The sequence below is a fragment of the Giraffa tippelskirchi genome, chromosome 10 (assembly GCF_054371585.1).
Source record: "Giraffa tippelskirchi isolate mGirTip1 chromosome 10, T2T-mGirTip1v1.2.pri, whole genome shotgun sequence".
NCBI classification, from domain to species: domain Eukaryota; kingdom Metazoa; phylum Chordata; class Mammalia; order Artiodactyla; family Giraffidae; genus Giraffa; species Giraffa tippelskirchi.
This window is the reverse complement of record NC_137284.1, coordinates 36,331,872-36,346,560: the sequence shown is the minus strand read 5'-3', so window position 1 is coordinate 36,346,560 and position 14,689 is coordinate 36,331,872. Positions and strand designations below refer to the sequence as shown.

Here is a 14,689-nt window from a genome sequence, read left to right as displayed (position 1 = left end):
TTACCTTTGTTCTTAGAAAAACTGATTTCACTGCTTGGTAGTATCAAATTATTTTTATGTAGATAGTAAAATACATCAAAAGTCTGAACCTCTGCCCGAGCTAGACACTCCCAATAGGCCAGTAATAGTCACCTGGATGATATTTGAGTCTGACCTGATTAATCCACCATTATATCATGTCCCCAAGCTGACAGACATTTCAGGTAGGAAAGGGAATGTGTCTAGAAATCAAGTCTTCTCAGCCCATATTTATCCCATATTGTCATTCACTATTTCCCTACAGTCTTACTTCCCATACCCAACTACTTTCTCATTTCAAGATCTTGGAAAACCGTTCCCCTTTAGAGTCCCCCTTCAGGGACCCTGTCATTAGGATTACAACATAATTCTATGGGCTTCCCTGATAGCTCAATTGGTAAAGAAACCCACCTGCAATGCAGGAGACCCTGGTTCAATTCCTGTGTCAGGAAGATCTGCTGGAGAAGGTATAGGCTACCCACTCCAGTATTCTTGGGCTTCCCTTGTGGCTCAGCTGGTAAAGAATCTGCCTGCAATGAAGGAGACCTGGGTTCAATCCCTGGGTTGGGAAGATCCCCTGGAGAAGGGAAAGGCTATCCACTCCAGTATTCTGGCCTGGAGAATTCCATGGACCATATAGTCCATGGGGTAACAAAGAGTCAGACATGACTGAACGACTTTCACTGTCATTAGGATCACAACATAATTCTATAAGCATGCTTTTAGGAAGTTCGTGTCCTTCATGTGTATATTCCTTTGTTAGGTTGGTTGCAAATATCTGCTGCATCTTAGAAATCACAGGACACTCTGTGTAAGCCAGTAGTTCTGATCCTAAGGTTCTCAAGCCCACTATATATCTGGAATCTAGTAAAGATAAGGATGGCGTGATGATGAAAGCTATGATAATGCTGATGATAATAATTAGACTAGTGATAATGACACAAATAGCAACTAACATTACAGAATATGCTAGGCATTGCAGTAAGCATTTTACATTCATTATCTTACTTCTCACAGTTTAGTTGAGTTATGTACTCTTTTTTTAATATATATATATGTATATTTTCTTTACTTTTGGCTGCACTGGGTCTTAGTTGTGGTGTGAGTGATCTTCTGCGTGGCATGTGTGCTTCTCTCTAGTTCTGACACACGCGCTCATGAACACACGGGCTCAGTGGTTGTGGTGAGCAGACTTAGTTGCTCTGTGGCAGGTGGAATCTTAGTTCCCCGGCCAGAGATTGAACCCCTGCATTAGAAGGCAGGTTCTTAACCTCTGAACCATGAGAGAAGTCCTGAGTTTTGTTCTTTTATTTTTGCCATTGTATAACTAAGTAAACCAAGCCTTAAAGGGACGCAGTATCTTGTACATACCACCTCCAACAGACATAGAATGATAGAAGCAGTCTTCAGACTCAACTCTGCCTGGTATCAAGACTGAGTTCTTAACCAGGCTACTTTCAATATTTCAGAAAGCCTAATCCAGTGGAACATTGGCTGTACAAAAGTCTGTGTATTCTATAAAAAGAAACTGGTTCCTTTGCTTTTGGCAGGATTTATATCACCCACTCTGCTAACAATGGTTTGTTCAGCCTGATCGGAAGCTTGTTATGATGGTTCCAGATATATTGACTATATTTTATTTTTCTTAATAAGAATCAAATCATCATGTGTTATATGCAGTTGGCTTGGTAGGAAAATTCTTCAGCTCTTGGAATCTGTGGGGTAAATAATAAATGTGAACCTTTTATTGATACTGAAACAGTTGTTGCCTCAGTTCTGAAATGTAACATATTCCAGCCTAAAAAGCCTTAAGTTTATCTCTCTGATGTGTGAAATTAAATCAATACCTCATTTTATAACTTCTGTTGTATCATAATTTTTTACCTCATGTGTACTTAAAATGCCTTTTGAAAAGCATCTAAAACACCACAAGCCTTCTTTTCTTTAACAGCTGCTTCTGATAAAAGGTAGAGTAGTAAACTTCCCTACCGTATGAAATTAAAAGATGTAAATGTGAATGTAGATCTTGGAAAAGATGCTGAGTCAAGGATCAGGCCAGAGCACCAGAGAAAATGCATTAGGTGAAAACCCTGTTTGACCTTGGCAGTGTGAAAGTTTTAGAGAGAGTAATAGCAAGAACATTTCTGTAATTTTTAAGAACTGTGGAACTCCACTGCAAGTAAGAGCTGAAAATATTTTTAGATCTTTGAGGTAGGCTTTGCAGGCCGTGAGCAAAACTACCATTTACTATGGCCATCAGAAATGGCCCAGAAAACATTTCTCAAAGACGACCACTTTGGAGCAGCTGTGTTAGAGCCAAAAGGAAGAGTCGATTATAACAAGCAAGGTGTAGTGATACAATTATCCTCCTTCTCGTCCTGGGCTGGGGCTCCATCTTGTTAATGTCTGCCACTGGAGTCATATTTCCTCCGACACTGGCAATGTGTCCTGACATTCTGTCTCTTCCCACTCTTGCTTTTTACATTGAGGTGTAGCTCCAGCATCTCAGCCTTGCTGATTTTTCTCTTCTCACTCCTTTGGCAGTTGGGAAATAATTGCTTTTGTATGTCATTCAAAGTGTTTAATCATTATTTATTCACTTATTCATCAGCTAGTTAGTCCCAAACAACTCTGAGTATCTATTAAAATCCAGGCACTGTAATAAGGATAAAGGCATAGATCTTTTAAAATAGTGTCTGCATCCCAAAGTATAAGAGAAAGCACAAAATAGATCTAATAAGGGAGTCAAGGGAGGCATTATCAGTATCCATAGTGTACAGATGAGAAAAGGAAGACTCAAAGGTTTTAAATTGCGTGTCCTGTTGTGATTTATCATTAGCCAACTCCACCTTTAAATCAAGAGTCACAAACCAACAGTTGCTGGGTGAATATTTACCAAGTGAACCTAGAATGGAAAGCAAGATCTAGCTTTGGTAATGGGCTGGTATGACTCAAAGGATGTCCTCTTCAGGATCTTCTGACCTAGAGATGGCAGGGATAAGTCATGGGTAAATGCTTCTTCTCATTTATTATACGTGCATTTCCATGACTGAGAAGCAGAAAAGATAGGAGTAGAGAGGAAATTATGGAACTCTACCACTGAGGTGACACAGGGGTGCAGAAGATACCTCTTCATTGTTTAGAGCACAGGACTGGGGCGTGCCTAGTTGGCTTCACACCATAGTTTTACCACTAACTTTTAGACCGCTTGAGTAAATGTTTGTCTGTTTGAATCTGTTTCACAATATGCAAAGTAAATATAGTAACGAACCCATCTTAGAGAGTTGGTAAGAGTTAAGTGAAGTCACACACACACACCATTTAGAAAATCTAAGAAAATAAGCTGTGTCAGCTGTTATTGCTCCTACTCTCCAGACTCTAGAAGATAGAGGATGTCAAGGAGACAACTAAGTCATATCGGGTTTTGAACTACACATAGGTATTGGCTTGGCCAAAAAGTTTTTTTGGACTTTTTCGTAAGATGTTATGAAAACCCCAGACTTTTTCAAAAGCACCTTTAGATCTGGTCTTTATTATTTTTAAAAATGTTTATTTATTTTAAATTGATTGATGATTACAATATTGGTTTGATTTCTGTCATACATTAACATGAGTTAACTGCAGGTGTACATATGCCCCCTCCCTCTTGAAATTCCCTCCCACCTCCTGCCCATTCCCCCAACCCCTAGGTTACTACAGAGCCCCTGTTTGAGTTCCCTGAGTCATACAGTAAACTTACACTGGCTATCTATTTACATATGCAATGGCACCCCACTCCAGTACTCTTGCCTGGAGAATCCCATGGACAGAGGAGCCTGGTAGGCTGCAGTCCATGGGGTCGCTAAGAGTCGGACACGACTGAGCGACTTCACTTTCAACTTTTCACTTTCATGCATTGGAGAAAGAAATGGCAACCCACTCCAGTGTTGTTGCCTGGAGAATCCCAGGGATGGCAGAGCCTGGTGGGCTGCCGTCTATGGGGTTGTACAGAGTCGGACACGACTGAAGCGACTTAGCAGCAGCTGCAGCAGCAGTGTATATGCATCCATGCTACTCTCTCCATTCATCTCACCCTCTCCCTCTTCTCCCCCACCCCATCCCTAAGTCTGTTCTCTATGTCTGTATCACCATTGCTGGCTCTGTGAACAAATTCGTCAGTACCATCTTTCTAGATTCCCTATATATGCATTAATAAATTATATTTGTTTTTCTCTTCCTGGCTTACTTCACTCTGTATAATTAGCTCTAGCTTCATCCACCTCATTAGAACGGACTCAAATGTGTTCCTTTTTATGGCTAAGTAGTGTTCCATTGTATATATGTACCACAGCTTCTTTATCCATTCATCTGTTGATAGACATCTAAATTGCTTCCATGTCTTGGCTATTGTAAATAGTTCTGCAGTGAACACTGGGGTACATGTATCTTTTTCAGTTTAGGTTTCTTCAGGGTATATGCCTAGAAGTGGTATTCCTGGGTCACATGGTGATTTTAGATCTGCTGTTTAAATCTGAGCTTCTTCTGCTCAGGCCTCTACTCTTTTTGCCTACTCCTGTTGACCAACAGGAAGTTGCTAATCTGCTTATTTTCTGTGAAGATATCAATAGCTTATTTCTAGGGACCCCAAATTAATCTCCACTAAAAGTCGTCAAGAGCTATGATTAAACAGATGCCAGTAGATGACTGAATTAAGACAAAGTTCTCTGCACTTTCCATTTAATAATAATATTCAGCCCTGACTGCTGCTCACCCCTCATTCACTTTACAGTATTGGTATTTGGAATGTGTACATTTCAGCTCTTCCCCTTATTTTCAGCTACCCTCTTCCTATTTTAAGAGAAATTATAAAATCATTTCTCATACAGTATCACAGTTTAAATTTATATAATTCAAAATCATATGCCAGATTCTGTCTTAAGCGCATCACTAATACAATCTTACTTAATCCTCACAACAGTCTTGTGAAAGTGAAGTCACTCAGTTGTGTCCGACTCTCTGTGACCCCATGGTCTGTAGCCTACCAGGCTCCTCCGTCCATGGGATTTTCCAGGCAAGAGTACTGGAGTGGGTTGCCATTTCCTTCTCCAGAGGATCTGAGATAACTACTATTATTATTTCCGTTTTACAGATGACAAAACTGTGATTGCCTAATATGACAGCTGTAGCACATCAGGTAGTGCTAGTGGTAAGGAACCCACCTGCCAATGCAGGAGACCTAAGAGATGTTCAATCCCTGGATTAGGAAGATCCTCTGGAGGAGGAAATGGCAGCCCACTCCAGTATTCTGGCCTGGAGAATCCTGTGGACAGAGGAGCCTGGCGGGCTATAGTCTTGGGTCACAATGGGTTGGACATGACTGAAGCGACTGAGCACAGCACACAATATGACCAATCTAGCAGATTAGAGACCTGGGGCTTGAGCCCATTCTCTCTGACTTAAGAGCTCATGTTCTTATTAACCACTGAACATTCTGCATTTCCAAGATTTGCTAAAGGTTGCTTTTTTCATTCTCTTTCTTAGTAGATTTCCTTCAAACACTTCTGAAACATCTTTGATTTTCTTCCATCGTTTCTTTGATTCTTCCCCTTGCTCTTTTTCCAGCTTTTTTAGCCACAATTTTCTTCCACTTCTTCCTCCTCATTTTCCTCATTCTTTTTTTTCTTCTCTACTTTATCATCCTCTTCATCCTCAGGCAAAAATAATGCTCATACATGATAGAAAGAATTCAGAGTTATGAAGAAGAGACATTTTGAACATGGATGATAGGAAGGGTTTCATGGACGACATAGTTTTAAGCTGGGGATTAAAGGTTTGGTTGCACTTGGATGCATGGACAAGTTCATGCAAACCACTGCAGAAAGAAGGAATGGTATGAATAGAGGGGTCCTATTGACATTAATTTGGAAGGGTATAGCCAGCATTTTGGTTTGATTGAAATGAGGGATGACTGAGAAAAACTATTAGGAACAAGATAATAAAGTGAGCCTAGGTTGAAGGAGCTCAGTATTTCAACATGAGGGATTTGGACTCTACCCTGGGTTGTGGGGAGCCACAGGATATTTTTAAACATGGACACTGTGTTTTCAGCGAATTGTTCTTTCTTAAGAAAAGTGATCTTCTGGCAGCGTATAGGATGAATTAGAGGAAAAGCAAATTGGAAGCAAAGTGATACTTTGGCTATTGTTGTCAAACTTGGTTTCTGTCAAAACACAACTGAAGGATGACATTATATCCATAAAGACCAAGGATGTAACCTGAGGAATGTACCTTCAGCATCTTAATTGCTGGAACCCTACTCCTTCCTTTACTCTCAATAAAGTGTAGAGATAGGGATGTAGGCAAGTAAGACTCCTGTTATTATGAGGATGGACTTATTTTTTTTTCTAATTTATTTTTTAAATTAAGTCCAAATTTTGTTTTTATTAATAGTAACTAATTTCCTGAAATCCATCTCATTACTCGTTTCCTCATCCAAGAATGTCAAAGCCTCATGTCAAAATACCATGATTAAAAGTGACTGGTCTTCATTAGGGTCATGGTAGTGGGGAAGAGAAAGAGGAGGAGGTGGATATAAGAGAAATTATAGAAATATAATTGAAAAGAGCTGAAAGCTTATTAAGTTTGGGACAAGAAAAGAGGTTTCAAAAAAGCCTTTAGGGATTCAAACTGGGGTAATTGTGTGGATGGTGGTGCTAATAAGAAGTTTGAAAAAACAAAAGTGGGAGTTGAAGGAAATTGTCGAGTCTAATTTTGACGAGGTATGCTAAGTGATTTAAACATAAACCCCATCTAATATTGTTCTTATTAAAACGTTAGTGTGGCAAGTATACACTGAGAATTTAAACAAGCTTGCACTTGCTTATCATAAGGTATCTTGTGCTTCCTTCACTAGAAGGCAGTGAAGTGTTTAGTGAAAATAATTAAGAAGCAACTTTTAAGTAAGGATAGTGGATAAGTCAAGAAAAAAGTTGCCTTCCCAGATGGCTCTCGTGGTAAAGAACCCGCCTGCCAATGCAACAGACAAGAGCTGCAGCTTCAGTCACTGGGTCAGGAAGATCCCCTGGAGGAAGGCATGGCAACCCACTCCAGTGTTCTTGCCTAGAGTACTCCATGAACAGATGAGCCTACTGGGCTCTGGTCCATAGTGTTGAAAAGAGTCAGGCACAACTGAAGCGACTTAGCATGCATGCGCACAAGAAAAAACTAGGTGGTAATACTCAAAGGGAATAGAGCGTGCAAATAATAGGGCCTATACCTCAAATGTAGAATAAAGAATCACCATTATTCTTGGATACATAAATAATGAGTGTTTAAACCAAAGACAGATAATAGCTAACAGAAGAAGAGAAAAATACTACTGTGCAGTTTGTTTTATAGTATCATAAATTTTAAGCTGTCTTTATCCTTTAAGTGTCAAAGATAAAGCAGTGGAGGATGGATCTGTGGCACTGTGGAAAGAGGCAGAGCAATTGATTCGAGCCTTTTCTGAAACTTACCAGGTATATAGACTTGGATGAAGTTATCTGATATTTCTGAATCTTCTGAACTGCTACTATTACTGAACATTTGAACAATTATGGCAGACCAGGTCTCGTCTTTGCATAGCCCAGTTAATATACCTTACACAAGTACTCTTGAAGAAGAGGAAGCATATCTTTATTCCTTATGTGATAATTTAGTTTATTGGGTCACAACTATACATATCAACATTAAATATACATTTAGATATAAAATTATAGTTTTTTTGCATCTCAGATAATCTACAGTACTTGTTACTTCCACCAACCCTGTCAAATACCTTATTCATTCTTCTTCACCTTTAGAATAGGTTTCCGCCACTGTCCAGTCCCTTTAATATATCCGAAGTGAAGCCCTCTTTCATGTAATCACCACTCCATTGTATTCCAGCTCACTTTCTGGCTCAGAGGCAGTGAGACAGTGATGAGGAAGTAGAGAAAGCTGTCTTCCAAGTGTCATTGATCACGGGGAAAAGAAGGGTTCTGGTCACACACAGAAGAGCAGTTAAGACAGAAATCCATCCAAGTCTGTGGGCCAAGGAAAGAGGTCCTTCTATAGACAAGTCACAATCCAGAAAACTTATCAGTTAAGTTCAGTCATTTAGTCGTTTCCGACTCTTTGTGACCTCATGGACTGCAGCACGCCAGGCCTCCCTGTCCATCACCAATTCCCAGAGCTTGCTCAAACTCAAGTCCATCGAGTCAGCGATGCCATCCAACCATCTCATCCTCTGTTTTCCCCTTCTCCTGCCTTCAATCTTTCCCAGCATCAGGGTCTTTTCCAATGAGTCAGTTCTTCCCATCAGGTGGCCTAAGTACTGGAGCTTCGGCTTCAGCTGAATATTCAGGACTGATTTCCTTTAGGATTGACTGTTTTGATCTTGCAGTCCAAGAGACTCTCAAGAGTCTTCTCTTACACTACAGTTCAAAACCCTATATCCTGCAGTAAAGAGACTAAAGACTGACAAGGCTCCAAGGCTTCATTAGCACAGCTCCCATGCAGCTCCCGTCCTGGCTTTGACCACAGTCATCAGCAAGGCTCCCCTCAACTTTGACCAGATCTGGAGGTCATTCCCATCAACACTGCACTCTAATAACCTCCCAGATCCAAGGCTTCTCCTCTAGTAAAGTCCCTGGACGCTACTAGTGAGGCCTCTTTCTGTCTCTCATTCTCCTTCCAGTTCCATTGCCACAATGAAACTCTTTGAAGAAGTTCCCTTTGTTCCCTGGGTTTGACTTTCAATAGCTTGTTTTGTAATTCCAAAGAGTGAACTCTGGGTCAACCTGTCTTTTTGTTTTGGTTTCTTAGCGACAACCTGGATGGTCCTTTTATGAAAGTGAGGGAAAGAGACCAGAAATATAAAGATAACATTTCTTGATACCTATGGATTTATTTAGCTTTTTCTCTGCTGTTCAAATTTAGTTCTAATTTGGTTTACTTCTGCATCTCCAGGTACATCTGCCAATAATCCCTTTTCTCCAGCGAAATGAGATTATCTTCCTGGAACATATTATGATACTTTTTTTTTTTTTTTTTTTTGGCCTCCATGCTTGTTCATTTGGAATATATTCTCACTTCTCCCAGATAGTTGGTTAACTCTCCTTTATCTCAGCCTGTTGAAATCCTCCCATCTATTTTTCAATGTCATTTTAATGGTAGCTTCTCTATGGAGCCTTTCCTCATTTTCCAGGACATGTCCTTTATTGAATCCCCATGGTTTTCTTCAATTCTCCTCTGGCCCAATATCTCATTATACATATCTCTGTACTTCTCTTAATAGTCTTACCAGTTTGTAAACTCCCTAAGCACTGCATCAGAATCTTACTGTATTTCACAGTATCTTGTAGATTTTATAATCTTTCACCATACTTCTATTTGGGAAAATTTGAATTGAAAAACTTTCAAAAAATACCTACAGTATTAGGCTGTGCTGAAGTGAGTAAACTTTATATTATTTTAGAAATGTGATAACAAAAATACATGTAAACTATTCTACTTACTGATTGTCAGCTGTATATCCAAAGACAGTCTTTGTCCCTTTTTTTATTGGTGGGATTGTGATAATAATAATGCAAATTATTCTGCAAATATAATCACAGTGGCTAAATTTTATTGAGTATTTTACTTATACTGGGCAATATCTTAAGCATTTTAAAATAAACAGTAATTTTATAAGCACTGAGTTTGTGGTTTATCTTGGGTTACTTAGATGAATTTTATTGCCATTGGAAACCATACATTTTAGAACCAAGAAAAATAATAACTTTCAGACAAATTCAGTATCTGAAAGGAAGTACTAAATTGCTATCAATTAACCATTCAGTACATTTTCCCAATGTTTTTCTCGTATTTTCTGGTTGCCTAAGCAACTCGGTAGATGAAGTCAGATATGACAGCTAGATATTTCTTCTGAAACCAAAACTTTCTGTATAATTTTCCCTACTATACTCACTCCCAATTTGGTTGTATCGATTTCTTATATTGATTTTTCTTGGCTTTTCCAAGTCAGATAAAGAAGAATCTATGTTCTGCTTATGGAGGGATGTCTTAATTGTACTATATCATCAACTTAGGATGAGGCATGTTTTTCATTGCTATGAACTTACTGAGAATACAGTCCTACTTATCTTTTTATGTTCAGTGTTTAACTTAGTGGCTACCACATAGCATGTACCAAATAACTGCTGAATAAGATATTGAATGGATAGAAAGATGTTTCTGTACTTTACCTTGAAGCTTCTGATATATTTAAAAAATTTATTTATTTATTTTGACTGCACTGGGTCTTCATTGTTGCATGCGGGTTTTCTCTAGCTGTGGCAAGTGGGGGCTACTCTCTAGGTGCAGAACACGGCCTTCTCATTGCAGTGGCTTCTCTTGTTGCAGAGCATGGGCTCAGTGGTTGTGGCGCACAGGCTTAGTTCCTCCGTGGTATGTGGAATCTTCCCAGACCAGGGATAAAACCTGTGTCCCCTGCATTGCCAGGCAAATTCTTAACCACTGGACCACCAGGGAAGTCCTTCTGATTTTTTTAAGCCAATGATAATGAGCTTCCTTAGTGGCAGGTGTTGCTCCATTACTCCAAGGACATTCATAGGATATTGTCCTGCCTTAGCTCAAAGAACTTTTTACCTTCTTTTCTGCCTCTAGGAATGAAAACTGTTATTTCAGGCAGATTTTTACACCTGTTTTTTCAATAGATAGAGTTCATCTTGTTATTGATGTTGACATATAAATAATCAACATAGTGATTCACACCACCTTGATAATTGGAGACTTACTCTTGCTGTACTCGTAGGAGGGACCTATCAAAAAGCAAATGCAGAAAGCTTATTTGGTAATCAGCTTGAAAAACCCTCTCTGATTTTGAATAGTTTGTTCAGAGGAGAATAAAAGTAACATCATATGTTGATTTTGGCCAGTCTTCACTGGAGCTCACTGAATATGGGTTTAACCTGAGTTGGGGTGAATGAAGCAGAGCCTTCATTCTAATGAAGCAGAGCCTTCAAAATCTAAGTTGTTTAAGCCTTATGAAGATCTGTTAGAAGGCCTACTCACAGGTAACACTTGTATCAATCAATACCTTACTGAGATCTACTTCTTGTAGAGGAATAGAGAAGAAATGGCAAAGAGAGTGGTGTTACCTGACTTGTCACTCTATCTTGCTTACCCTTTTGTAGGTAGAATCAGTCACATGGCTAGTTCTGGTGAACAGATTGTGGGAAAAGTGATATGTGTCATGCCCAGCCCTAAGCAGTATCAGTGCATCGCTCCTCTAGTGTATTTTTGCCCTGACGCAGGGATGATGTAGTGACAGAATATGGAGTCGGGGCTTCCCTGGTGGCTCAGACAGTCAAGAGTCTGCCTGCAATGCAGGAGACCTGGGTTCGATCTCTAGGTCGGGAAGATCCCCGGAGAAGGAAATGACAACCTGTTCCAGTATTCTTGCCTGGAAAATCCTATGGACAGAGGAGCCTGGCAAGCTACAGTCCATGGGATTGCAAAGAGTTGGACACAACTGAGCAACTAACGCTTTCATTTCACTTTCATTCTAAATAGATCCCTGAGTGGTTATGTAGAACAGAGTGCCCTGCTGACCTGCAATGATGTAGTATGAGTGAGAAATAAACTTAGTTTTATTAAGCTACTGAGATTTACTGTATTCTTAAAATAAACCTAACCTATCCTGACTAACACAGAGAGGGGGAAAGGACAAGAATAAATATTGACTGAGCACCCACTATGTGTCTATACTGTCCTAGGACCTTCATATGGTCTGTAGTTTCAGTTGTTGTTTTGTTTATTTTCCACAAAATCCCTGTGAGGTAGTTAATTACAATATCCATTTAACTGATAAATATATTGAGTCTCTAAGATTTGATAACCTTGTGGATAGCAAAAGGCAGAGATGATCTGTCAACAAATTTGTTTGAGTCTGAGCCCATGGGGTTTCTCTTAACCCTACCCTGTTTCAGTGACACCATGTTGACCTTCATTAGCATGTAGTTGCTAACTTTTAAGGTGAATAGACATTTTTAGCAAGCACAGGTGGGGCCTTCAAAGTCTCTTTATCCCTATGGAGAGAACCAGGAAAGTAGGGTGTGGTATGAGTTTAGGGCGTCACCGAAAATTAGATCCAAATGCCCTGCAGGCGTGAGCAAGGGCTAATTCTGTGATCCAGACTGTAGTCCTTTGGGTATAGAAATTGTTGTCCAAAGAATCTAGCCCAACAATCAAAGTTAGAACTAAGGCTCTAAGACCAGAGCCAAAGCAGTCAGAGTTGGGGTACCAGAAGGCATTGAGAAATACAGAGGCAAAGTAATATGGACAACTGTGTTCACAGTTGCTTCTACTCTGTCTCTTCTATCTTAAGGCAGAAATATTACAGCTCTGACTTCTGATAGCCATACATATTGCCTACTTATTTAAGAAAAAAATTATTATTGATAAGATGATTGATCATGGAGTCAGGGTAAGCCATTTTGGAATGAGTTAAGCATATTTGTGTCACAATACATATTCAGTTATCATCCTTTAGAGTTATTTGGGTGTTTCTTGCACGTTATTGCATATGACTCACTTTGACTCCATAGGAATTATGTTATTTAGTCTCATTATTGGGTATTGTTCATTCTTACTTATTGTTCATTCTTACTTCTTAATGAATAAAATGAAAAATGGAGGTATTATGTATTCAAAGTATATCAAATTAAGTTCCATAGAGAGAGGGTAAACAGGGACATGTTTACCAGATCATTGCATGTAGGAGATAGCTTCCTCGTTTAGCCAAATAATAAGCATCCAATAAAATCCTTTACTGTGTATAATGCCTCCTAGCTTTAGAATTAGAATAACTGGGTTAAAATTCTGGCTTCATATAAGCTGCACAATTACATAAGTAAGCTACTCCTCTATAAAGTAAGTATAGGTCAATTTACCTTATTATCATGTAAGAGAATTACAGAGTAGAATAAATATAAAAGATGCTTGCTTCTTGGAAGGAAAGCTATGACAAACCTAGACAGTGTATTGAAAAGCAAAGACATCATTTCGGTTTTTCCAGTACTCATGTACAGATGTGAGAGTTGGACCATAAAGAAGGCTGAGTGCTAAAAAATTGATGCTTTTGAATTGAGGTGCTGGAGAAGACTTTTGAGAGTCCTTTGGAGAGCAAGGAGATCAAACCAGTCAATCCTAAAGGAAATCAACCCTGAAATATTCATTGGAAGGACTGGTGCTGAAGTTCCAATACTTTGGCCACTGATGAGAAGAGATAACTCGTTGGAAAAGACTATGATGCTGGGAAATATTGAAGGCAAAAGGAGAAGGGGGTGACAGAGGATGAGAAGGTTAGATGGCATCACCAACTCAATGGACATGAATTTGAGCAAACTCCAGGAGACAGTGAAGGACAGGGAAGCCTGGTGTGCTCCAGTTCATGAGGTCGCAAAGGGTCAGACATGACAGTGACTGAACAAAAACAACATATAAAAGCACGTATGATGTTGTGTATTATAGATGCACAATAGTGTTGGAGACTTAGTTAGCCCTTTAAATACATGGAAAGTATTATCCTAGTAGATTGTTCAAGTTTAAAACATCAATGACTATTGTTGATGCCTCTAATAAACAGGAATCAGTTCAGTTCAGTCACTCAGTCGTGTCCGACTCTTTGCGACCCCATGAACTGCAGCACGCCAGGCCCTCTAATAAACAGGAATAGGCATAGCTTAAATATTTCATAAAGAGCCACTTGGCTCTTTCAAAAAATCTTCAAAAGGGGTGAGTTATCTTGGTGAACTCATCCAGGGTCAAGTTTTGTTTTGCAAGCCCCAGAATTCTAGCTTGGCAGAATTATAGCCAATCAACCCCAGAATTCCTGATCCATATTAAGAAAGCTCATAAATTACTGTTGGAGATGAACAGATAGTCATTGGAGTTTGTTCATTTCCATGATAAAAACTTTCTAAGCTGACTAAATGACCACCTACTTGAACCAGTTCTTTATCTGTTGGTACAGAAATTGTGGGGGTGGGGGAGGGCAAATGATAACCCTAAGCTTACCTGTGTCTAAATAGGCTAGCCTATGCTGGAAGAGGGGGCTTCCTAGGTGGCTCAGTGGTAAAGAATCTGCTGCCAATGCAGGGGACGTGAGTTCGATCCCTGATTTGGGAAGATCCCCTGGAGAAGGAAATGGCAACTCACTCCAGTATGCTTGCCTGGGAAATCCCATGGACAGAGGAGCCTGGCAGGCTATAGTCCATGAGGTCACAAAAGAGTCAGATATGACTTAGTGACTAAACAGCAACAATGCTGGGAGAGATAGCCACAGAATCTCAGTCTCATTTATTTCCCAAATTCACATTTCATGGTGGTGAATGGTGGGATATTTGGCTCTTAACATCCTTACCCAGGAGCCCAGGATGACAGATGTTCCACTTTATGAAGCTGCTGTAGCAAAAGGGAAAGAATGGTAAGGATTGTGCACTTGTTTTAAAAATGCAAGAAATGACACATCACCTTGTCAATGGAATGGCATATTTCACGGGCCAAACTAAATCAATAGGCTAATGCTTAAGTTTAATTCACCCTGGACAGCTAAGGAGGCTGGAATTGCTTTCTGCATAGTCATTCTGATACAAAAGAGTGGAAG

At 39.6% G+C, this 14,689-nt stretch overlaps 1 protein-coding gene and 1 long non-coding RNA gene across 4 annotated transcripts in view; one reads left to right on the top strand and one right to left on the bottom strand.

The window, feature by feature from the left end:
• DLG2 (discs large MAGUK scaffold protein 2) overlaps positions 1-14,689 on the top strand; it is a 2,308,738-nt gene that overhangs the window by 1,180,572 nt on the left and 1,113,477 nt on the right. Inside the window, exon 1 of one of the 3 annotated variants that reach the window (XM_081536921.1) lies at positions 14,352-14,509. The exons of the other annotated variants lie outside the window; for them this stretch is intronic. Coding sequence (XP_081393047.1) covers positions 14,507-14,509 — 3 coding nt within the window. The 5' untranslated portion in view covers positions 14,352-14,506. Of the gene's footprint in view, positions 1-14,351; positions 14,510-14,689 lie in introns of those variants that run through there. 3 annotated transcript variants of the gene reach the window in all.
• Positions 9,491-14,267, bottom strand: LOC145524519 (uncharacterized). The gene is made up of 2 exons (XR_014067620.1): positions 14,101-14,267; positions 9,491-10,841 (listed from the first exon to the last, which is right to left on the bottom strand). It is a non-coding gene; the product is annotated as an uncharacterized LOC145524519 (long non-coding RNA).